At 39.1% G+C, this 26,575-nt stretch overlaps 1 protein-coding gene across 5 annotated transcripts; it reads left to right on the plus strand.

The window, feature by feature from the left end:
* The first annotated feature begins 325 nt into the window (after positions 1-325).
* Positions 326-26,317, plus strand: LOC116260135 (ABC transporter E family member 2-like). 5 transcript variants are annotated; one of them, XM_050079475.1, is made up of 17 exons: positions 326-671; positions 3,366-3,451; positions 3,554-3,651; positions 3,760-3,877; positions 3,974-4,063; positions 4,620-4,924; positions 5,027-5,222; positions 5,302-5,351; positions 11,844-11,979; positions 12,132-12,401; positions 22,732-22,832; positions 22,935-23,130; positions 23,210-23,395; positions 23,547-23,816; positions 24,694-24,939; positions 25,022-25,201; positions 25,282-26,317. In XM_050079475.1, exons 1-16 carry the CDS (start codon positions 569-571, stop codon positions 25,139-25,141), a joined length of 2,571 nt encoding a protein of 856 aa, XP_049935432.1. In that variant the 5' UTR covers positions 326-568; the 3' UTR covers positions 25,142-25,201; positions 25,282-26,317. The 5 variants fall into 5 exon arrangements, with proteins under 5 accessions (XP_049935432.1, XP_049935434.1, XP_031494098.1 ...); XM_050079477.1 differs by lacking the exons at positions 11,844-11,979; positions 12,132-12,401; positions 22,732-22,832; positions 22,935-23,130 and having other exon boundaries at positions 23,260-23,395; positions 25,282-26,314; XM_031638238.2 differs by lacking the exons at positions 11,844-11,979; positions 12,132-12,401; positions 22,732-22,832; ... (4 more) ...; positions 25,022-25,201; positions 25,282-26,317 and adding exons at positions 5,641-5,910; positions 6,735-6,980; positions 7,063-7,242; positions 7,323-7,687 and having other exon boundaries at positions 5,302-5,487.
* Positions 26,318-26,575: the final 258 nt, after the last annotated feature.

Consider the following 26,575-nt stretch of genomic DNA (forward strand, 5'->3'; position numbering starts at 1 on the left):
AGCTGTTGCACCAAGATGGCCCTCCCCATTACTTTGACCGTAAACCATTAGTCTTTAACCTATCAAAAATTATAAAAATTAATACATAATTTATCATTTTTTAAGATAAAAATGCCATTTAAAATTCAATCTTTTCGGCCATAATCTAAAAAACAGAGCCTTATATTTCAAATGTCTTCATGTGCCTGGGGCTAGCGAGCCGAGCTCGAGCTCGGCCAGCTCGAACTTGTCTAGAGTCACATCTAAGTCGGCGTGAGCTTGACTCGAGCTTTATAAGTTACCGATAATACCTTTCGTGAGGACCCACGCCTTGTTGGAGAAGAAACGCCCTTTCCCTTCCCCAAAACCGTTGAGAAGAAACCGAAAGAGGCAAGCAACGAACAGGGCGTAAACTTGCCAGGAGAGGGCGGTAGGGTTAATTTTGAGGAGAGAAGAAACCGAAAGAGGCAAGCAACGATGAGGGCGTAAACTTGCGAGGAGAGGGCGCCACACACACAGAGTTCCTTCTCCTGCGAGGAGAGGCCACTCGGGTTTCGGACTGGTACAAGGGGGAAGAGGAGGGGAAGAGATGACTGATCGGCTTACTCGAATTGCGATCGTGAGCTCGGATCGGTGCAAGCCGAAGAAGTGCTCGCAACAGTGTAAAAAGAGTTGCCCTGTCGTGAAAACAGGTTCGATCTTCTTCTTGGATGAATTGACCAAGGCTTTTCTTTCCTCTCCGAGGACTGGTTTTTTTTTTTTCCAAAGAGATTTTTTCACGTTTGAAATGGAAGATGCTGCGATGGACTTGTTTAGGGATGGATCGAATGAAACGTTCTAATGATATCTTATGGGAGTTCCTATGCGAGACAGTGTTGACGTTGACAAATAGTAACTTCGGTGGATCCTCTACGTAACATGTTTCTGGTCATGTTGTAAGTTGTAACGTGTCCATGCATCCTAGTTAGATGATATTTGGACCTTATATTGGAGCAACGTAGTTTTACATGTTCCCAATGATTCTGTCTTTTGTCATTTGTTGCACTATATGTTGTTTAGAATCTGAATATGTTGTTTTGTTTTTCAAAACGATGTTCTCTTACCGAATGAAATATTATTGGCGAAGTTGGGTGATTATTTGTTGTTTTTTTTTTAACATTTCCAATACGCCTTGATCACCTCCAGGTAAGATTGAAATGTTACTTGTGGTGATAAATTAACAAAGTTATCGACATGATTTGTCTACTTCGTTCCCATTTTGCATTCTAATCAGAAATCATCATGTCATACTTAGACAAAGAGGCAGTCTGAATCTTGACTGCACAGACAGGGGCCCATGGGTATGGGCTGCCAATCAGCAAGCCTGTGTCCACATAGTTTTGTCATGCTTTGACAACTTGAGAGATAAATAGCTGTCTGCGCATTAAGAAACATTATGCTTAACTCTGGAAATTGTTACCTTGTTTGCCTGTATGGATTTTTTTTCTATTGTGTTGATGAATAAATGTAAGACATTTCTGCCGTGTGTGTGTGTTTGTGTTTTAATAATCGTCAATCTGCATTGGTTCATTTAGAGGTTATAGGTCCACCATATTTGTGACTAGGATAAAATTTTGTCGTTTGCGAAAAAAAAAGAAGATAAAGGCATCGAAGTGCTTGGTTCAGTTTTTTGTCCTGGTATGAAATTCATGCTGCAGACTGAGCTTTTGGGGATTGGGCTGAACGAGATGGAGGGGAACATTAAGAGTTCTCGCTAATCATGAAGCTTGGAAATAAAGCCTTAGGGCAGTGCATAAGCGTGGTTGCAAGGCTCCTGCTACTTTTATCAATATTAAAAGTATAGGTGAACAGAGTTCAGATTGCAGCAGTTTCTGCCGAAATAGCAATTGACTTTCAATATGGTTTGCAGACCTGAAATGGAGTGGATAAGCTATCTGGTGGACTAATTGTACCAACTGTGGTCTCTCTACTTTATATGCCCCAAAAGGGGGAATTTGTTGTTGCATTTTTTTGCATACAATCCACTTTATCAAACAAAAGGGTGGGGACTCTAATCTGAGCAACTGTTTAGGCGAACATACATCTCCCAACAAGATGCTTAGAGGGTGTTTCCCAAGAGAATATGCATAATGGAGGAAAAAATGAGAAATACATCATCAGCGTGAGATCTAAAAACAACACCAAGGGAGCAAATTTCATCAACTTTTGTAAAAACAGAATGACTTGCAGCAGAACAAAAATAATCAACCCCCAAATCAGACCTGGATAGAAGTAAATTATATAGTGAGGGGATCACCATTTCTACCAGACATCAACCTAACAGAGTATAAAACCCACCTCAGTAATGCCAACATTTAGACGCAAGTCTCCAGCAATGTGATAAAAGTTTAAAACGGTTTAGTAAACAAAAACCAACAAAATAAACATATAAAAGCCTTTAAAGATGAAAACATGTTTCAAAAATACCACCTTTTAGGATCCACCTCTAAAAAGACAATAGTTTAAATATTATGATATTTTAAGAATACCACATAATCCAGGAATTTTCCAAGTTATAAATACACATGCAACTGCGAACATGCAGAGACAAAAGAAATAGATACCTAAAAGGATAAAAAATTAAAAGAGAAAAAAGATAAAAAATGGCATTACTTCATCCTAAAGGTGCCACAGCTGTTGACAGGGACACGCAGAGGCTCCATGCTTACTGTCCTTACTTTCACTTTCTGTGGAAGCACTATGCACAGCAGAACTATAAGCATCTTAAAATCTAGTGAATCAAGAATTATACTTAAGGAGAACCAACATACATAACCTAACCAAATGAGAAATGATATCCATGCACTGCCATATGATGTCTCCAGGAAAGTTCCAACTATGGACAGCATATAATGAAAGTTCAACATAAGATGGACTTTTTTCAAGTACCACAGCAGTCATTGGTCAATCTCACTATATATTCCAACACAGGATCGAATTTCTTATGCAGCACTCAATCCCTTATAAAAGTTTCATCAGTATTAATAGTCCCACTACAATGAAGTCAAACTATTATAATTTTATGGTAGGAACCTTAGCAATGTACCATCAACCTACACCACCAGAAGACATAAACCAAGATTCTTCACACCACAAACAAAATCTCCCCAACTTATTAACAAACAGATAAAGAATCCAAAGGCAGTCAGAATCAGCAAAATCAACTTACAAGGATGTGGAAAGCAATAGAGCATCATTTTTTTTTTTTGGGGATCTGTTAGTCCTACTTGGTTTTAAAATTTTAATGTTTATTGTACTCTTCTGTCATCAGAATGTTTGGAAATTTGGCTTCTATATTGTTGGGGTTAGTGCTTCAGTTATTGAATATTGTTGACCATCTCTTTTAGGGAAGCAATGCATCCAAGTAGACAAAGCCTCAAAGATTGCTTTCATATCTGAGGAGTTGTGCATCGGATGTGGTATTTGTGTCAAGGTATGTGATCTTGCTTTTTTGATCCTGTTGAATGATCTTCTATCTTATATGGCTTGATTTGGTAACTCTTGGAATGATTATTTTTCGTTTTCATGAATGAAGCAATGTCCATTTAAGGCCATTCAAATTATCAATCTTCCAAAAGATTTGGATAAAGATACAACACATCGTTATGGGGCGAACACCTTTAAACTGCATAGGTTTGTATGTTACTGCCACAAAAGTCTGTATGTTACTGTTAATGTGTGGCATATAGCTCTGTTATCTTGCTCTTGATAACATGAAGTATAACTGTCAAAAATTTGCAGGTTGCCAGTTCCTAGACCTGGACAGGTTCTGGGTTTGGTTGGGACAAATGGAATTGGAAAGTCAACTGCTCTTAAAGTATTAGCTGGAAAGTTGAAGCCAAACTTGGGTCGTTTTAATGTAATTTTTTGTATTACGCAGTGACTTTTTCTTGGACATTTTGCACATTGAAAATGTTGATGACATTATAACATGAGCTTTTTTTTTCTTCTGCAGAATCCACCTGATTGGCAGGAAATTTTGACTTATTTTAGAGGCTCGGAGCTTCAGAATTATTTTACCCGTATTCTGGAAGATAATCTTAAGGTACTGTGTATGATCATAATTGCCTAACATTATGACCATCCTCTCCTCTGGGTATGATTTAACCAACATCAATTGAAGATTATGTTTAAGAGCAGTTTGTAGAAATGCTTATGAAAAGTGAAAAGGTCCACATATTTTTTTTGCTGTCAGTGGTTTTTCCATATTTTCTTGATGAAGGTCCGATAAACTTGCAGCTAATGTGCAGTAGTAGACCGCTTAATGCTTGCAGGTACTGTGATCTGCATGTTCAAATTTTTATTTGGAAACCAGTGAATGTTTAGGCAATAACTATTGAATGATTTGCGTAAGTGATATTATTGTGTTTTAAAAAATAGAACATGATAAAGATCCCAAATTTTTGTAATCAAGGAAAGGACAAAGCTGTTGCATAAGGCAGCATGATTGAAGGTCAGTTCTTATCTGATCGGACAACAAATCTCATCTACATGGGCAAATGTGGCAAGACAGCCAAAAAATGTTCTGATTCTATCTCATCATGTCTAAGTAGTAGCATATAGTAGCATCTATATTCCAAAAATTTTTGTATTTTGAACAGGCAATTATCAAGCCTCAATATGTTGACCACATACCGAAAGCAGTGCAAGGAAATGTGGCTCAGGTGCTTGATCAAAAGGATGAAAAGCATATGAAAGCAGAGCTTTGCGACGAACTTGAGTTAAATCAGGTTATAGATAGGAATGTTGGTGATTTATCAGGTGGAGAGCTTCAGCGGTTTGCTATTGCAGTGGTGGCAATTCAGAGTGCAGAAATATATATGTTTGATGAGCCATCAAGTTATCTTGATGTGAAACAGAGGCTAAAAGCTGCACAAGTTATTCGGTCATTGCTTCGGCCTAATAGGTATGTCTTCCACATGATTTCTCTGTTGTGCTTCAAGCATTCTGTTATGGATTTTAAGGATCAGCCTGAACGTGACATCGTCTTATCTTTCTTTTCTTCCAGCTATGTGATTGTCGTTGAACATGATCTTAGCGTCCTAGATTACCTTTCGGACTTCATTTGTTGTCTCTATGGGAAGCCAGGGGCTTACGGGGTTGTAACACTTCCTTTCTCTGTTAGAGAAGGTATTAACATATTCTTAGCAGGATTTGTTCCAACTGAAAATCTTCGGTTTCGTGACGACTCTCTTACTTTTAAGGTAACTAATTAAATGTTTGACTACCAGTTGTTTAGCTGTTTGATTGTTGGTTACTATTGAATGTATATTTATTGTGCAGGTTGCAGAGACAGCACAGGAAAGTGCTGAAGAGATACAAACTTATGCAAGGTATAAATATCCAACCATGACAAAAACACAGGGAAGTTTTAAACTTCATGTTGTTGAGGGTGAATTTACTGACTCCCAGATTATTGTAATGCTGGGGGAGAATGGGACTGGGAAGACGACATTTATCCGAATGCTGGTACAAGATTTGTGACGTGATATAATAGTTTTGATTAAATGTTCCTTTTGTACATGTTCTGTGGTGGATTCAATCTACCGAAATTATGTCTACTTGTTTTGTTTTGGATTAGCATGTGTATATGGATTGTCCACTAAGTGTAACTTTCTGCAGGCAGGTCTTTTGCAACCTGACTCAGTGGAGGGCTCAGAGTTGGAAATACCTGAGTTTAATGTTTCTTACAAACCACAAAAAATAAGTCCAAAGTTCCAGTCAACTGTTCGCGACTTGCTGCATAAAAAAATCCCAGATTCTTATATGCATCCCCAATTTGTGTCAGATGTCATGAAGCCGCTCCAATTACAACAGTTAATGAACCAAGAGGTCATTAATCTTTCTGGTGGAGAATTGCAGAGAGTAGCATTATGTGTATGTCTTGGCAAGGTAAAATGTCACATTGTCAAGTCCTTTTTATATACTTCATTTGTCTCTTGCTTTGTGTGTGTTTGTGTATGTGTGGAGAGAGAGAGGAGGAAGCTTGTTCATGAAAGCTTTTTTCTTTTCAAGAATTCAAGGATGTTTCTAGTAGAAAAATTTATTAATGAGAAGGGCTGAAGTATTAATGTTGAAGGAAGGCTTTATTAAGATATTTTCAAACTGAATCTTGTGGCTAACAGTTATCCGGAAGAGAAACAAGTTCCAGCTAAAATTGTTACTGGAAAGCTACCTGTGGGATCTGGATATTTTTGCAACGGCAATTGTAGTTCTCCATACCATTCTTGAAACTGTCATCTCAGAATTACATTGAATCCACACAAACTGGATGGTTTTTCCCAATGTCCCATAGGATCAAAAGCAGCTATCATAGAAATTGATGGTACAGATGAATTGGAACAGCTTTTGTTGTGGATCACGCTTTGGATTTTCAAAATATCCTCGTTGTCTATGCCATAAAGTTTGACTATTGTAGGTCATGGACTTTGAATGTCTTTGTTACCAATTTAATTCACCTGTAAATGTTTTATTTTTCTGACATCTGAATATTTCTTCAGCTGTTTTTTGTCATGCACCTCACATCATCCACTTTTACTGAAATTCAAGTGTACTGTAGCCAAATAAATGATTCACACATTAAAAACCATAGGTTGGACAAGCCACTGGCTAGTCAAAATCTAGCCAACTGAAAGAGTTGCACCGAGCAGCCCAACGATTTCAAAGGGTGGGTTGCTGGTTTGTCATCTCAAGGAATAACTCATGCTTTGATGCAGCCTGCGGATATTTATCTGATTGATGAGCCAAGTGCGTACCTGGACTCAGAGCAGCGTATAGTGGCTTCTAAAGTCATAAAGCGATTCATCCTTCATGCTAAGAAGACTGCGTTTGTGGTGGAGCATGACTTTATAATGGCAACATACCTTGCTGATCGAGTTATTGTTTACGAGGGGATACCATCCTTGGATTGTGTTGCTAATGCTCCCCAGTCCCTCTTGACAGGGATGAATCTTTTCTTGTCGGTAAGCTAATTGATTCCTAGTTTCTTTGTATCATGGATTCTCTCCAGGAAGTGGTTTGTCATTCCATGGTGATTTTGTGCAGCATTTGGACATTACTTTTAGAAGAGATCCGACCAACTATAGGCCCCGCATAAACAAGCTTGATTCTACTAAAGACAGGGAACAGAAGGCTGCTGGTTCCTATTACTACCTGGATGATTGAAGCAGCTCCCTCTGCTGGTTCCTATTACTACCTGGATGATTGAAGCAGCTCCCTTTGCAGGTTTCCCACAGTTGCACCATGTGATTATTAGATACACTCATTTTGTTCACTTCTACAGTTTCACTATTCTTTTTGACCAGGTTTCAGGGTGCCCATCTGGGATTCTGGTGGCAGATTTAACTCTGCTGGCTATATACCTTGTTGAAGCGTCATTTGGTGATGGTGATGATGCAGTCTGCTCGACAAAGGGGCCTAATTGAAGTATTCTTGATGTTCAGTTTTTCCAGAGTTCCATAGCAACAAATGTAGATCTTCCGTTAGTGCTATGCAGACGGGTTATGTCTTGAAGGATGCTGCATTTTGAGTTTTTTACCTGCATGTCTACTGTTGAAGGCTTTTGTGTAGTTTGCTACATTATGTCCCATGCTTCAGTGCAGGGGCAGTTAATGAGTTTTGGTCGGTGAATAAGTTGAAATTAGAATGGTCCATTTGACAATCATATGTGCTGCTTGAAAATTCTTGTTGTGAATTTGTAGCCTTCCTTTGTTCTTTCCCATTGCATGAACGTATTTGACAGAGAGAGAGAGCATCTAGCGGCTGAAGTCTATGGTGTTAAGCGTTTCATGCTACTGATAATCAGAGAGCGATTGGAGCCTGCTAAATCAATCACTAACGATGACATCTCTTCCTACAAAAATGTGAATACAGATCATAATAAGAACCACTCCATCTTCAAGAAATAGCCTGCGCATATCTTCAAAGCTGGTGGTTTCATCAGCTGTGCGTCCGTTGAGGGTGAAAAAGCAATATCCCTATCAAAGGCTAAACCTACGAAAACTATCATTCAAGGTATCAGTCACGAAGTTCTCCCTTGCACACTCTCTCTTCATGTTTAAAGAGAGAGAGAAAGAGATGATAGCCGATAGGAAAACAAAAAGCTGCAGGATCACGGATTCAACGGTTATGGTTAATATGTTTATACCCAGATCAGGGTAAGCATACTGTACCACTGTGCTGAAGAGAACAACAACGACGGTGCTTGTGATCATAAGAGCATTACCGGGAACCGAAGTCGATCCTGATGTTGTAAACTGACAAAAAGCAGCTAGTTAAGGAACTTCAGATGATCCTGCTAGATCGAGAAGAACATAACCAAGCGCGATTCTGATCTCCACGTACGTGGTCGTATGACAAAGCCATGGTGACGGCACCTCTGATAAGGCCAGCCCACCAGATAATGAACTAGTGTAAGCAGAAACGAAATCAGCACCGTACAAACTGCACATCCCGTAGGCATCAAAAACTGACTTGACGGTTTTCTTTTCTTCTCATTTTGTTTCTAATGAAAGAAAGAGGGTACACAAATGCAGCCCGGGCTACCAAAACCAGCATCAGTAACGTGGCACTAATCGAAGCCCAAACGCCTGCGTGAATGATCAAAGAGAGGAGCTAAGTTAGTTTTTATTTCTCGAAAAGAAATCACGACGATGCGATGTGGTCGATACGGCTCGCTTATCTGATAAGCGACTCTGTTTTTTAGGCATTTACTCACGGTTCGGACATTGTTGGTTTTCGACTTTGCGTCGTTTTTCATATTCGGAAAAAAAAAAAAAAGTAATGTAACAAAAAGTTTACCTTTTATCAGTGCAGGGCAGGAGGAACTTGGACACTAGCGTCTTCAGATTGCTCAACTGAATACCTTCCATTAAACCACCAGCCAGAATGGCTAGATCTTCTGCTCTGAGCCATCCATTTTGCTTAGAATGCAATTAATATATAACAAGCCGCCGATGAAGTTACATTTTGATGTTGGAAGATTGCTTGGCGGAAGTGGCCACAGTTGGAAGATTGCTTGCAGGAATGTCCGAACAACGATCAATTGATTGAAGCCTACGCTGGACCTTGCCAGCAAGATTGTCTGGAACTTTGGAAAAGAGCAATTTAATTGCTAGGTTTCCTCTTGGGAGCATCCGCAGCTTGGTGGAAGAACTCTTTTGATGCGTCTGCAGATTTGATAAACAATTTTAAGACCAAGTCATGATTAATATTTAAAAGGATATAAGTTTGACAAAGTGAACTAAATTCACTAAGCACAACTACGAGCATTTAAGCAATACCATGCTCCATCGTCAGTGATGAATCTCTTCATTCCACACATCCAATCACCTTCGCGGGGATTCCTTCAACTATACTGCAGACCAAGAAAAGCAAAAAAAATAATATTAGACTTTTCTAATCAAATTATTTAGAAAAATACAAACGAGCATTTTGAAATTAACAAAACTTTGGACAGGTTATATACAAATATTTAAAGCTCCTCCCGTAGCTCGACTTCTTGGCGCCCTCTCCCAAATTTAATTCGTAACGAACGGTGTTAGCTTCTCTCGACGTGCATGGTACCACAGTAGCATCGCCCGACCCACATCCGATCACCGGCGGCTCTTCCCTCGACCTAGCATCGCCCGATCACCGACGGCTCGACGTGCATGGTACCACAGTAGCATCGCCGGATCACCGACGGCTCGACGTGCATGGTACCACAGTAGCATCGCCGGATCACCGACGGCTCGACGTGCATGGTACCACAGTAGCATCGCCCGACCCACATCCGATCACCGGCGGCTCTTCTCTCCACCTAGCATCGCCCGATCACCGACGGCTGAGAAGGAACACACACCGGCTAGAGTTTCTCTCGACGTAATTTTCACCCAAATCCGATCACCGACAAGGAACGCACGCCGGCAGTAGCTGTCGCTGCTACTTTTCTGGCAACCTTCACGATTGGGAAAAAGAAGTGTTGGCCAAGGAGGGATTAGACGCCCGAATTAGCATGGAGGACGAGGGCAACAATCTTTGCCAGGACGAGGGCAAGAATCTTGCTTCTGAAGGAGGGATTTGCATGAAGGACGAGGATGCATCGGTGTGCCATCTGTTCATCAGCGATGACGTGCTGGTGGAAATCCTCCTGCGCCTTCCAGTGAAGGCCTTGCTCAGGTTCAGATGCGTCTGCAAGGAGTGGCGTCTACTGATTGACTCACAGGATTTTGTAGCAGCCCACCTTCATTTCGCCAGGCTCCAACAGCGACCCTCCTTCATCATTGATCAGGACCAGGAACTATGTGTCTTCGATGCGCAGCATATCCGTTTTAGAGTTTTGAAGGATATCTGGCGCCAGACCTTGGCAGCCAAGTTTAGTGACGATATTAACGTCGAGTTGCATGATTACCTTACCCTCTATTGCTGGAGCGATGATGGTCTCTGTTGTATGGGCATAAACGTTTCTTTCTTGCTTTGTAGAAGACATGTCTTTCAGATCATCAACCCTGCTACGCGGAGCAGCTTCATTCTTCCATTGTGCGGCATCTGCTATCCAAATATGTGTGAAATCATTAGTGATCCCACTTCGAAGGTCTACAAATTGCTTGTCGTGGAGGATTTTCATGGGATTAAGGCCAAGCTATTCTCCATGGGCGTTGACATTTCATGGAGGAACCTTGATGGAGCGATTCCTAGTGTCAACCGACCATGGGTCCCTAAGCCCCTCGTAAATGGGGCCATCCATTGGATATTCTCTCACGATACAGTTTCGGGTGTAGCAGCTTTCGACATAGACTGTGAGAGGTTTCGAAATGTTGGATTGCCAGAAAGTCTATTGCTTAATGTGAATCTTGATTTCCTTGCCAATTTTCAAGGGTCTCTATTTGTGGTTCGTGTTGACGTTGCAGGCCTAAAGATAGAATTATGGCTGTTGGAGGATTATCGTAATCTTCTCTGGGTGAAAAAACGTGTCATTGATTTTCCTTTTCTTCACATTGCAGTGGGTGCGGATGATGCATCCACAACCTATATGGGCACGATACATGACGACGAGATTCTTTTTCTGTTGCGTGTAGAAAATGTGTCAGAGAACAACATCTCAATCAAAAACTACACCATCTCCTACAGTCCCGATCGCGAAAGGGTGGAAACCATGGAGTTTAGAGTTGGGAAACCGTATGGTGATATCAGTCTGTACATTGAGAGCCTTGTCCACGTGAATGCTACTGAACTTGGAAATAATCCTCCAGGTAAATAATTTCAGGTTATAGCTTATCCCTAGAAGTATTTTGTTGATTCCAATCAGAGAAGAATCCAGTTAACCATTTGGGCATTTGTTCTGAATCTTCTGATTATCATCATCTTGAGGCTTAGTTTAGTTCCATGCAAGTAAACTAGCATGGTGAAGTTTAACAAGCTGGAACTAGGGAAGGGTACATATATGCATGTCTTTTGCTCTTGGAGTTCTCTCTTTTCTTACCCTACTATCTCTTGTATGTTCTGTGCAGATAAGTGGTTCAGCAGTGATGATGGTGGCAATGATGATCTTGGTGATTTTTATGGTGATGATGGTGGTGATGATGATGGTGGTAGTGATGTTGGTAATGGTGGTGATGATGATGGTGGTGATGATGATGGTAGTGATGTTGGTAATGGTGGGAATGATGGTGGTGGTGATGATGACGGTAGTGATGTTGATGATAATGGTGGTAATGATGATGGTGGTTTTCGTGATGACTCTCTTATTTTTAAGGTAACTAATTAAATGTTTGACTGTCAGTTGTTTAGCTGTTTGATTATTGGTTACTATTGAATGTATATTTGTTGTTACAAACTTATGCAAGATATAAATATCCAACCATGACAAAAACACAGAGAAATTTTAAACTTCGTGTTGTTGAGGGTGAATTTACATACTCCCAGATTATTATAATGCTGGGGGAGAATGGGACTGAGAAGACCACATTTATCCGAATGCTGGTACAAGATTTGTGGCGTGATATAATAGTTCTGATTAAATATTCTTTTGTACATGTTCTGTGGTGGATTCAATCTACTGAAATTCTATCTACTTGTTTTGTTTTGGATTAGCATGTGTATATGGTATGTCCACTAAATGTAACTTTCTGCAGGCTCATCTTTTGAAACGTGACTCAGTGGAGGGCTCGGAGTTGGAAATACCTGAGTTCAATGTTTCTTACAAACCACAAAATATATGTCCAAAGTTCCAGTCAACTGTTCGCGACTTGCTGCATGAAAAAATCCCAGATTCTTATATGCATCCCCAATTTGTGTTGGATGTCATGAAGCCGCTCCAAATACCACAGTTAATGGACCAAAAGGTCATTAATCTTTTTGGTGGAGAAATGCAGAGAGTAGCGTTATGTCTATGTCTTGGCAAGGTAAAATTTCACATTGTTGAGTCCTTTTTATGTACTTCATTTGTCTCTTTGCTTTGTGTGTGTTTGTGTATGTGTGGAGAGAGAGAGAGAGGAGGAAGCTTGTTCATGAAAGTTTTTTTCTTTTCAATAATTCAAGCATGTTTCTGGTAGAAAAATTTATTAATACCAAGCGTTGAAGTGTTAATGTTGAAGGAAGGCTTTATTAAGATATTTGCAAACTGAATCTTGTGGCTAACAGTTATCAGGAAGAGAAACAAATTCTAGCTAAAATTATTACTGGAAAGCTACCAGTGGGTTCTGGATATATTTGCAACAGATAAATTATAGTTCTCCATACCATTCTTGATACTCTCATCTGAGAACGACTTTGAATCCACACAAACTGGATGGTGTTTCTCAACGTCCCATAGGATCAAAAGCAGCTATCATAGAATTTGATGGTACAGAGGAATTGGAACAGCTTTTGTTGTGGATCACGCGTAGGATTTTCAAAATATCCTGGTTGTCAATGCCATAAAGTTTGACTACTGTAGGCCATTGACTTTGAATGCCTTTGTTACCAAATTAATTCACCTGTAAATTTTTTATTTTTCTGACGTCTGAATATTTCCTTGGTTGTTTTTTGTCATGCACCTCACATCATCCACTTTTACTGAAATTCAAGTGTACTGTAGGCAGATAAATGATTCACACATTAAAAACCCATATTAGAAACAAGTGAATGCGAAAGCTTTAGGGTTAGCTAAATGAAAGCCATCCCTCGATCTCTTATATCTGAAATCCTCATCCCTTAAGGACGTTCACTTTCTGGTGTTGGAGCGGCAATACCAGGCATGAAAACTGTATATATTAGTACATAAGTGATTCTGATGCAACAGAAACTATTTCTGCACTAAATCCTTCGGGCGTGCAAATTTTAAGTTATGTTTACATACTTAGTTTCCATCTTGATGCACCTTATTCTGCTAGCTAACATTTTCTTAAAGTTTGACCTGTTGTTCCCCTGATGCATCATCATCAAAAATACTTCTGGAACACTGCTAACTTCTTTATTTTGGATACATCAGGTCTAGTCCTCAAGTTCTCTAGTAGTGTCATTTTCTTGCTCATACTCTGTGCGAGGATATTTGCAAAAGTCTTCACGGGCTATTTTATCTCTTTACAAAGGACTGGCATGCTTACATAGAGGCTATGTTTGTTGAGGTTTACGTAACTGTTGGCCTTGATGAAAGAAACTGGATATCTAAAAGAATTAGAATGAAATCTCAGTTCAAATATAACATCCATATGGCTGTGAATGTTGTTGTTTATATATGTCATCATCGACATTTGAATTCAGTCCGCATAATGTTCTAACGGTTCCTTCATCCGGGAACTTATCTCAGGTAGCATATCAATGTGCCAGTGTCTTTTTTTCTTTTCAGAATGGGAAAAAAATTGTTTCTATAGTAGGAAACAAGATGAAGGATAAAAGATGACAATGGTATGTAACGTAATTTAAACATATGCACTAGCAAATTATTTGTCCTTTAAAATATATATATATATATATATATATATAGACACAAGTACAGTGATGCACCTAATTGCAGAAGCTTAGAGATAGGCTGGTCTTAGCAGGTGCGTTTCTTCTTTAAACGAAGATCACATCCTACAGAAGTTAAAAAGGTTCTCTGTCAGACTGGTGTCTGCCTGCCTACCCTTTTTCTACATTTTCATTTTTCAGTAAATCTGATGTCCATGAGAGTATAGTTTTTAGTATGGTCTATAAATGCTGATACCTATTTTTCATGTGGTTTATTAATAAAATTTGATGCTTGTTTCCTGAATTTTATGAAACATTCCTTGTGAATCTTCTCTATGTCTGCTACTGGTATTCTTCCTAACTGTTTGTGGCCTTGGGCACCTATCTTGACTATGCAAATGTTAAAATCATTTTACAACGAGTGAGTATCTTAGTACCTAAACAGCACGCAACTACTTTTCAAATGAGCCAGGAAATTTGCACTTGAAACAGATCGTAGTAGGATTTTTCTTAGAATAATGCCTAGTGGACCCAGTGGTCATCAACTCTCATGTATGGATTAACTTGATTGCTTGCTGTTCTTCTGTGTTATTTTTTTAGGTTAACAGCTCAAGCAGTTCTTATGGAAGTTCCATTTCATACCACAGATGGATGAGAGCCTTCAGGTATTGAATCAGCTACCAGACATTGTGGCCCCTTAAACATTTGAAACTTTTCCTTTATTCCTGCTAACATAAACCGTGCTTTTTGCAGCTCAAAACCTGCTGGAAATGATGTCATTGGAATTGATCTGGGTACCACTAATTCTTGTGAAGCAGTTATGGAGGGCAAGGTTGTTATGGTTATTATTTTTTTCTGATTAGTAATTGAATTGTGAAAATGCTAATTTTCTTGCATTTGATATAGAATGCAAAAGTGAAAGAAAACTCTGAAGGTGCCCGGACTACCCCTTCGGTTGTTGCTTTCAACCAGAAAGGAGAATTGCTTGTGGGAACTCCAGCTAAGCGTCAAGCAGTAACTAATCCAACAAATACACTCTTTGGAACCAAGCGGCTTATAGGAAGACGTTTTGATGATCCACAAACTCAGAAAGAGATGAAGATGGTTCCTTACAAGATTGTAAAGGCACCCAATGGAGATGCATGGGTTGAAGCAAATGGACAGCAGTACTCACCAAGTCAAATTGGTGCCTTTGTTCTCACAAAGATGAAGGAAACTGCAGAGTCATACCTTGGCAAATCTGTTAGCAGGGCTGTGATCACCGTTCCTGCTTATTTCAATGATGCTCAAAGGCAGGCCACAAAAGATGCAGGAAGGATTGCAGGACTTGATGTGCAGAGAATTATTAATGAGCCAACAGCTGCTGTACTTTCTTATGGATTAAACAATAAGGAGGGCCTAATTGCTGTCTTTGATCTAGGTGGTGGGACGTTTGATGTTTCAATACTGGAGATCTCCAATGGTGTATTTGAGGTATTTCTTTTTTATGATTAACCATCGTCTGTTACTGGAACTTGGAGCTGCTAATCATTAATTTCCTGTGTTAATTGTTGTCCGTTTTTTCCAGGTCAAAGCAACAAACGGTGACACCTTTTTGGGTGGGGAAGATTTTGACAATTCATTGCTGGAGTTCCTAGTGAGTGAGTTCAAGAGAACTGAGGCAATAGACCTTTCAAAAGACAGATTGGCTTTGCAAAGGCTTCGAGAAGCAGCAGAGAAAGCAAAAATAGAGCTGTCATCAACGGCCCAAACGGAGATCAATCTGCCATTCATTACAGCAGATGCATCTGGTGCAAAACATTTGAATGTCACACTGACAAGGTCTAAGTTTGAGACCTTGGTCAATCACCTAATTGAGCGAACAAGAAATCCTTGCAAGAATTGCTTGAAGGACGCGGGCATATCCACTAAGGATGTTGATGAAGTTCTTCTGGTTGGTGGAATGACACGAGTTCCAAAAGTTCAAGAAACTGTCACAGAGATCTTTGGCAAGAATCCAAGCAAAGGAGTTAATCCTGATGAGGCAGTGGCAATGGGTGCTGCAATTCACGGAGGCATACTTCGTGGTGATGTGAAGGAGTTGCTTCTCTTGGATGTTACTCCGCTGTCACTTGGTATTGAGACCCTTGGTGGTATTTTCACAAGGTTGATCAACAGAAACACCACGAAGAAAACATGCTATATTTTTGCAGAGACAAGCTTTTGTGAGTAAAATCTCTTTATACATGTATAAACAAACACTCAATGAAGTGGAGTAACTAGGTTTATTAGTTGCTTTTATGTTTGCAGACTGGTGAAATGGCTTTGACTCAGTTTTACATTTTTGGCTTCACACTGTGCAAATTCAGCTACTTCAAATGAATAGTGTTGTGGTGCAATTTCATATATTGTGCTAGTTCACTTTTCTCTGTATAGGAATTGAAGACCAACAATATACCACTTGAAAATGTTCGCATATGCTATTCTCCATTTGCAAGAACACGTGAAACAGCCGAAGTTGTGGCTAGTGTACTAAACATTCCTTTTGGAAGTCAACTATGTAAGGTCAATACTTCTAACTTCCATATGTATAAATTCTGCTGGTCCATCATGCTATGCTATTTGAAGCCACATGTTGCAATGTAGTGAAGACTAAATCCTCCAAGTAGATATGTGACTAATTTTAGGAGTTTCTTGTTGTAACTGGATAGTCATTGATCATGATATCCTTTTGAAACTGGCCTAGCTTGCTGGGAATTCAAGGAATTTAATTTAAGCTTCCCACTGTTAATGATGGTGGCATTATTGTTGAATAGGAAATGGAAGATCTTCGAGAGCGTTTCTTTGGTCCGACGTTCGAGCTTCTGTCCCATGAAAAAGTATGTATTTCATGATAATTTTTCCTGGAAGCTTTATTACTTATAAATAAAAAATACTGGAAAAAGGAAGCCTGAAGTGAATTCTGTCATTGTTTCTGCTTTTTATGCTGATTTAAGTTGAAATCTTTTCACGAGCACTCTCTGTGAAAAAATGTTGGCATGGAAATGGTTATCTGATAGTCAATACTTTGTATCCAAGATACGGTACCAAGTGCCAATTTGCTTCGAGAGTTTTCGTAATGTCAAAAACTTAAAATATCCTAAATAAAATTGTAGAAATTTTAAACAGGCTAAGCTATATAGAGAATCCAGAAATTTGGGGCATAAATGTGCTCCTTATTGGTTTTCTTATGGTTTCTGTTTATTATTTTTGTATAGAGCTAGAGTATTAAGCTTTATATAAATACCTACTTTTTGGTAACAAATAGGAAGATATTCTCCCATGTGTATCCTATTATTGAAAGATAACAAAGTTCATCATCATATATCGGTCGCTTGAGAGCATAAAATATATATTAAGGGAGTATACGAGCTTAAACGAGTCGAGCTTGACCTTGGACTCAGTTAAACGAGTTGAGAACAAGCTCACCTTATAAAGCTCGAGTCAAGCTCAAGCCGAGTTGAATGTGACTCTAGACAAGTTCGAGCTGGCCGAGCTCGAGCTCAGCTCGCTAGCCCAAGGCACATGAAGACATTTGAAATATAAGGCTCTGTTTTTTAGATTATGGCCGAAGAGATGGAATTTTAAATGACATTTTTATCTTAAAAAATGATAAATTATGTATTAATTATTATAATTTTTCATAGGTTAAAGACTAATGGTTTAGGATCAAAGTAATGGGGAGGGCCATCTTGGTGCAAGATGACTCATTCTATGAACCACTCAAATTCTTGCTTCAAGCTTCACCCAAGCCAGAAAAGTTTTCCCTTTCGTGCGGTTGAAACAATTGATCAGATGCTCAGTTTTTAAATCTTAATTTTTGGAATAAATTCTCAAAAAGCCTTTTACCGATATGCAAAATAACAAATCACACCTTTTGCCTAACGTTCTGTTTGGTAGGAAGGAAAGGGAGGGATTGAGCAATCCCTTCTTTGTTTGGTTAGCGAATTAAAAAGGAGGGAAATAGAAAAAAAGTGGCAAAACCTGTTTGGCAAGGAGGAGCAATCCCTCCCTTGTTTGGTTAGCGAATTAAAAAGGAGGGAAATGGAAGGAAAGTGGCAAAACCTGTTGGGAAAGGAGGAGAGGGAAAGGAAAGGAAAGGGAGGGGAGAGATTGTGTAGTGTAATTCTTTGAAAAGGAAAGAAAAAAAATGAAGATGAAAAATTATAACTTACCGATAATACCAACGAAGGACCCACGCCTTAAACGCCCTTTCCGTCCCCCAAAACCGTTGAGAAGAAACCGAAAAAGGCATGGAAAGGAAAAAAATGAAATGAAAAATTATAGTTTACCGATAATACCCACGAAGAACCCACGCTTTGTCGATAAGAAACGCTCTTTCCCTCCCCCCAAAACCGTTTCCCTCCCCCAAAACCGTTAGAAGAAACCGAAAGAGGCAAGCAACGAACAGGGCGTAAACTTGCGAGGAGAGGGCGGTAGGGTTAATTGCGAGGAGCACACAGAGTTCCTTCTCCTGCGAGGAGAGGCCACTCGGGTTTCGGACTGGTACAAGGGGGAAGAGGAGGGGAAGAGATGACTGATCGGCTTACTCGAATTGCGATCGTGAGCTCGGATCGGTGCAAGCCGAAGAAGTGCTCGCAACAGTGTAAAAAGAGTTGCCCTGTCGTGAAAACAGGTTCGATCTTCTTCTTGGATGAATTGACCAAGGCTTTTCTTTCCTCTCCGAGGACTGGTTTTTTTTTTTTCCAAAGAGATTTTTTCACGTTTGAAATGGAAGATGCTGCGATGGACTTGTTTAGGGATGGATCGAATGAAACGTTCTAATGATATCTTATGGGAGTTCCTATGCGAGACAGTGTTGACGTTGACAAATAGTAACTTCGGTGGATCCTCTACGTAACATGTTTCTGGTCATGTTGTAAGTTGTAACGTGTCCATGCATCCTAGTTAGATGATATTTGGACCTTATATTGGAGCAACGTAGTTTTACATGTTCCCAATGATTCTGTCTTTTGTCATTTGTTGCACTATATGTTGTTTAGAATCTGAATATGTTGTTTTGTTTTTCAAAATGATGTTCTCTTACCGAATGAAATATTATTGGTGAAGTTGGGTGATTATTTGTTGTTTTTTTAACATTTCCAATACGCCTTGATCACCTCCAGGTAAGATTGAAATGTTACTTGTGGTGATAAATTAACAAAGTTATCGACATGATTTGTCTACTTCGTTCCCATTTTGCATTCTAATCAGAAATCATCATGTCATACTTAGACAAAGAGGCAGTCTGAATCTTGACTGCACAGACAGGGGTTCCCATGGGTATGGGCTGCCAATCAGCAAGCCTGTGTCCACATAGTTTTGTCATGCTTTGACAACTTGAGAGATAAATAGCTGTCTGTGCATTAAGAAACATTATGCTTAACTCTGGAAATTGTTACCTTGTTTGCCTGTATGGATTTTTTTTCTATTGTGTTGATGAATAAATGTAAGACATTTCTGCCGTGTGTGTGTGTTTGTGTTTTAATAATCGTCAATCTGCATTGGTTCATTTAGAAGTTATAGGTCCACCATATTTGTGACTAGGATAAAATTTTGTCGTTTGGGAAAAAAAAAAAAAGATAAAGGCATCGAAGTGCTTGGTTCAGTTTTTTGTCCTGGTATGAAATTCATGCTGCAGACTGAGCTTTTGGGGATTGGGCTGAACGAGATGGAGGGGAACATTAAGAGTTCTCGCTAATCATGAAGCTTGGAAATAAAGCCTTAGGGCAGTGCATAAGCGTAGTTGCAAGGCTCCTGCTACTTTTATCAATATTAAAAGTATAGGTGAACAGAGTTTAGATTGCAGCAGTTTCTGCCGAAATAGCAATTGACTTTCAATATGGTTTGCAGACCTGAAATGGAGTGGATAAGCTATCTGGTGGACTAATTGTACCAACTGTGGTCTCTCTACTTTATATGCCCCAAAAGGGGGAATTTGTTGTTGCATTTTTTTGCATACAATCCACTTTATCAAACAAAAGGGTGGGGACTCTAATCTGAGCAACTGTTTAGGCGAACATACATCTCCCAACAAGATGCTTAGAGGGTGTTTCCCAAGAGAATATGCATAATGGAGGAAAAAATGAGAAATACATCATCAGCGTGAGATCTAAAAACAACACCAAGGGAGCAAATTTCATCAACTTTTGTAAAAACAGAATGACTTGCAGCAGAACAAAAATAATCAACCCCCAAATCAGACCTGGATAGAAGTAAATTATATAGTGAGGGGATCACCATTTCTACCAGACATCAACCTAACAGAGTATAAAACCCACCTCAGTAATGCCAACATTTAGACGCAAGTCTCCAGCAATGTGATAAAAGTTTAAAACAGTTTAGTAAACAAAAACCAACAAAATAAACATATAAAAGCCTTTAAAGATGAAAACATGTTTCAAAAATACCACCTTTTAGGATCCACCTCTAAAAAGACAATAGTTTAAATATTATGATATTTTAAGAATACCACATAATCCAGGAATTTTCCAAGTTATAAATACACATGCAACTGCGACATGCAGAGACAAAAGAAATAGATACCTAAAAGGATAAAAAATTAAAAGAGAAAAAAGATAAAAAATGGCATTACTTCATCCTAAAGGTGCCACAGCTGTTGACAGGGACACGCAGAGGCTCCATGCTTACTGTCCTTACTTTCACTTTCTGTGGAAGCACCATGCACAGCAGAACTATAAGCATCTTAAAATCTAGTGAATCAAGAATTATACTTAAGGAGAACCAACATACATAACCTAACCAAATGAGAAATGATATCCATGCACTGCCATATGATGTCTCCAGGAAAGTTCCAACTATGGACAGCATATAATGAAAGTTCAACATAAGATGGACTTTTTTCAAGTACCACAGCAGTCATTGGTCAATCTCACTATATATTCCAACACAGGATCGAATTTCTTATGCAGCACTCAATCCCTTATAAAAGTTTCATCAGTATTAATAGTCCCACTACAATGAAGTCAAACTATTATAATTTTATGGTAGGAACCTTAGCAATGTACCATCAACCTACACCACCAGAAGACATAAACCAAGATTCTTCACACCACAAACAAAATCTCCCCAACTTATTAACAAACAGATAAAGAATCCAAAGGCAGTCAGAATCAGCAAAATCAACTTACAAGGATGTGGAAAGCAATAGAGCATCATTTTTTTTTTTTGGGGATCTGTTAGTCCTACTTGGTTTTAAAATTTTAATGTTTATTGTACTCTTCTGTCATCAGAATGTTTGGAAATTTGGCTTCTATATTGTTGGGGTTAGTGCTTCAGTTATTGAATATTGTTGACCATCTCTTTTAGGGAAGCAATGCATCCAAGTAGACAAAGCCTCAAAGATTGCTTTCATATCTGAGGAGTTGTGCATCGGATGTGGTATTTGTGTCAAGGTATGTGATCTTGCTTTTTTGATCCTGTTGAATGATCTTCTATCTTATATGGCTTGATTTGGTAACTCTTGGAATGATTATTTTTCGTTTTCATGAATGAAGCAATGTCCATTTAAGGCCATTCAAATTATCAATCTTCCAAAAGATTTGGATAAAGATACAACACATCGTTATGGGGCGAACACCTTTAAACTGCATAGGTTTGTATGTTACTGCCACAAAAGTCTGTATGTTACTGTTAATGTGTGGCATATAGCTCTGTTATCTTGCTCTTGATAACATGAAGTATAACTGTCAAAAATTTGCAGGTTGCCAGTTCCTAGACCTGGACAGGTTCTGGGTTTGGTTGGGACAAATGGAATTGGAAAGTCAACTGCTCTTAAAGTATTAGCTGGAAAGTTGAAGCCAAACTTGGGTCGTTTTAATGTAATTTTTTGTATTACGCAGTGACTTTTTCTTGGACATTTTGCACATTGAAAATGTTGATGACATTATAACATGAGCTTTTTTTTTCTTCTGCAGAATCCACCTGATTGGCAGGAAATTTTGACTTATTTTAGAGGCTCGGAGCTTCAGAATTATTTTACCCGTATTCTGGAAGATAATCTTAAGGTACTGTGTATGATCATAATTGCCTAACATTATGACCATCCTCTCCTCTGGGTATGATTTAACCAACATCAATTGAAGATTATGTTTAAGAGCAGTTTGTAGAAATGCTTATGAAAAGTGAAAAGGTCCACATATTTTTTTTGCTGTCAGTGGTTTTTCCATATTTTCTTGATGAAGGTCCGATAAACTTGCAGCTAATGTGCAGTAGTAGACCGCTTAATGCTTGCAGGTACTGTGATCTGCATGTTCAAATTTTTATTTGGAAACCAGAGAATGTTTAGGCAATAACTATTGAATGATTTGCGTAAGTGATATTATTGTGTTTTAAAAAATAGAACATGATAAAGATCCCAAATTTTTGTAATCAAGGAAAGGACAAAGCTGTTGCATAAGGCAGCATGATTGAAGGTCAGTTCTTATCTGATCGGACAACAAATCTCATCTACATGGGCAAATGTGGCAAGACAGCCAAAAAATGTTCTGATTCTATCTCATCATGTCTAAGTAGTAGCATATAGTAGCATCTATATTCCAAAAATTTTTGTATTTTGAACAGGCAATTATCAAGCCTCAATATGTTGACCACATACCGAAAGCAGTGCAAGGAAATGTGGCTCAGGTGCTTGATCAAAAGGATGAAAAGCATATGAAAGCAGAGCTTTGCGACGAACTTGAGTTAAATCAGGTTATAGATAGGAATGTTGGTGATTTATCAGGTGGAGAGCTTCAGCGGTTTGCTATTGCAGTGGTGGCAATTCAGAGTGCAGAAATATATATGTTTGATGAGCCATCAAGTTATCTTGATGTGAAACAGAGGCTAAAAGCTGCACAAGTTATTCGGTCATTGCTTCGGCCTAACAGGCATGTCTTCCACATGATTTCTCTGTTGTGCTTCAAGCATTCTGTTATGGATTTTAAGGATCAGCCTGAACGTGACATCGTCTTATCTTTCTTTTCTTCCAGCTATGTGATTGTTGTTGAACATGATCTTAGCATCCTAGATTACCTTTCGGACTTCATTTGCTGTCTCTATGGGAAGCCAGGGGCTTACGGGGTTGTAACACTTCCTTTCTCTGTTAGAGAAGGTATTAACATATTCTTAGCAGGATTTGTTCCAACTGAAAATCTTCGGTTTCGTGACGACTCTCTTACTTTTAAGGTAACTAATTAACTGTTTGACTGCCAGTTGTTTAGCTGTTTGATTGTTGGTTACTATTGAATGTATATTTATTGTGCAGGTTGCAGAGACAACACAGGAAAGTGCTGAAGAGATACATACTTATGCAAGATATAAATATCCAACCATGACAAAAACACAGGGAAATTTTAAACTTCGTATTGTTGAGGGTGAATTTACTGACTCCCAGATTATTGTAATGCTGGGGGAGAATGGGACTGGGAAGACCACATTTATCCGAATGCTGGTACAAGATTTGTGACGTGATATAATAGTTCTGATTAAATGTTCTTATGTACATGTTCTGTGGTGGATTCAATCTACTGAAATTTTGTCTACTTGTTTTGTTTGGATTAGCATGTGTATATGGATTATCCACTAAGTGTAACTTTCTGCAGGCTGGTCTTTTGAAACCTGACTCAGTGGAGGGCTCAGAGTTCGAAATACCTGAGTTCAATGTTTCTTACAAACCACAAAAAATAAGTCCAAAGTTCCAGTTAACTGTTCGCGACTTGCTGCATGAAAAAATCCCAGATTCTTATATGCATCCCCAATTTGTGTCAGATGTCAGGAAGCCGCTCCAAATAGAACAGTTAATGGACCAAAAGGTCATTAATCTTTCTGGTGGAGAACTGCAGAGAGTAGCGTTATGTATATGTCTTGGCAAGGTAAAATTTCAAATTGTCGAGTCCTTTTTATGTACTTCATTTGTCTCTTGCTTTATGTGTGTTTGTGTATGTGTGGAGAGAGAGAGAGAGAGAGGAGGAAGCTTGTTCATGAAAGCTTTTTTCTTTTCAATAATTCAAGCATGTTTCTAGTAGAAAAATTTATTAATGTGAAGCGTTGAAGTATTAATGTTGAAGGAAGGCTTTATTAAGATATTTTCAAACTGAATGTTGTGGCTAACAGTTATCAGGAAGAGAAACAAGTTCTAGCTAAAATTGTTACTGGAAAGCTACAGTGGGATCTGGATATATTTGCAAACAGATAAATTATAGTTCTCCATACCATTCTTCAAACTCTCATGTGAGAACGATTTTGAATCCACACAAACTGGATGGTGCTTCCCAACGTCCCATAGGATCAAAAGCAGCCATCATAGAATTTGATGGTACAGATGAATTGGAACAGCTTTTGTTGTGGATCACGCTTTGGATTTTCAAAATATCCTCGTTGTCTATGCCATAAAGTTTGACTATTGTAGGTCATGGACTTTGAATGTCTTTGTTACCAATTTAATTCACCTGTAAATGTTTTATTTTTCTGACATCTGAATATTTCTTCAGCTGTTTTTTGTCATGCACCTCAGATCATCCACTTTTACTGAAATTCAAGTGTACTGTAGCCAAATAAATGATTCACACATTAAAAACCATAGGTTGGACAAGCCACTGGCTAGTCAAAATCTAGCCAACTGAAAGAGTTGCACCGAGCAGCCCAACGATTTCAAAGGGTGGGTTGCTGGTTTGTCATCTTTTTGATTGCTCAGTTGAAATGCTATTTAGCATGTTGCTGCTTCAAGGAATAACTCATGCTTTGATGCAGCCTGCGGATATTTATCTGATTGATGAGCCAAGTGCGTACCTGGACTCAGAGCAGCGTATAGTGGCTTCTAAAGTCATAAAGCGATTCATCCTTCATGCTAAGAAGACTGCGTTTGTGGTGGAGCATGACTTTATAATGGCAACATACCTTGCTGATCGAGTTATTGTTTACGAGGGGATACCATCCTTGGATTGTGTTGCTAATGCTCCCCAGTCCCTCTTGACAGGGATGAATCTTTTCTTGTCGGTAAGCTAATTGATTCCTAGTTTCTTTGTATCATGGATTCTCTCCAGGAAGTGGTTTGTCATTCCATGGTGATTTTGTGCAGCATTTGGACATTACTTTTAGAAGAGATCCGACCAACTATAGGCCCCGCATAAACAAGCTTGATTCTACTAAAGACAGGGAACAGAAGGCTGCTGGTTCCTATTACTACTTGGATGATTGAAGCAGCTCCCTCTGCTGGTTCCTATTACTACCTGGATGATTGAAGCAGCTCCCTTTGCAGGTTTCCCACAGTTGCACCATGTGATTATTAGATACACTCATTTTGTTCACTTCTACAGTTTCACTATTCTTTTTGACCAGGTTTCAGGGTGCCCATCTGGGATTCTAGTGGCAGATTTAACTCTGCTGGCTATATACCTTGTTGAAGCGTCATTTGGTGATGGTGATGATGCAGTCTGCTCGACAAAGAGGCCTAATTGAAGTATTCTTGATGTTCAGTTTTTCCAGAGTTCCATAGCAACAAATGCTACATTATGTCCCATGCTTAAGTGCAGGGGCAGTTAATGAGTTTTGGTCGGTGAATAAGTTGAAATTAGAATGGTCCATTTGACAATCATATGTGATGCTTGAAAATTCTTGTTGTGAATTTGTAGCTTTCCCATTGCATGAATTGACAGAGAGAGAGCATCTAGCGGCTGAAGTCTATGGTGTTAAGCGTTTCATGCTACTGATAAATTGGAGCCTGCTAAATCAATCACTAATGATGACATCTCTTCCTACAAAAATGTGAAGAATATTACAGATCATAATAAGAACCACTCCATCTTCAAGAAATAGCCTGCGCAGATCTTCAAAGCTGGTGGTTTCATCAGCTGTGCTTGCCTGCTGCGTCCGTTGAGGGTGAAAAAGCAATATCCCTATCAAAGGCTAAACCTACGAAAACTATCATTCGAGGTATCAGTCACGAAGTTCTCCCTTGCACACTCTCTCTTCATTTTTAAAGAGAGAGAGAAAGAGATGATAGCCAATAGGAAAACAAAAAGCTGCAGGATCACGGATTCAACGGTTATGGTTAATATGTTTATACCAGATCAGGGTAAGCATACTGTACCACTGTGCTGAAGAGAACAACAATGACGGTGCTTGTGATCATGAGCATTACCGGGAACCGAAGTCGATGCTGATGTTGTAAACTGACAAAAAGCAGCTAGTTAAGGAACTTCAGATAATCCTGCTGGATCGAGAAGAACATAACCAAGCGCGATTCTGATCTCCACGTACGTGGTTGTATGACAAAGCCATGGTGACGGCACCTCTGATATGGCCAGCCCACTAGATTGATATGTGTCCTATAGTTGGGTATATTTTTTGTAGGGCAGTGGAGCTTTTGTTTCCTAATAGTGTGAAGTAATGGAATTTGACAATTTTTGACAAATATATCAGATCTATTTGATTGCAATTCTATTGATGACCTTATGACGTGGGATTTAAAAGGCCTACCTTCATTATGCGTTGACGACATGTAATGGTAAACAAAGAGGTTATCCACATCGTTTGAACTTACTGCAGGAACGTTACTTATCCGAACACAAAGTCTTGATTTTCTACTACTTGTTAAACATGTATAGTGGATGCGAGCCCTGCAGTGATATGT

Source organism: Nymphaea colorata, chromosome 9 (genome assembly GCF_008831285.2).
Source record: "Nymphaea colorata isolate Beijing-Zhang1983 chromosome 9, ASM883128v2, whole genome shotgun sequence".
Lineage (NCBI taxonomy): Eukaryota > Viridiplantae > Streptophyta > Magnoliopsida > Nymphaeales > Nymphaeaceae > Nymphaea > Nymphaea colorata.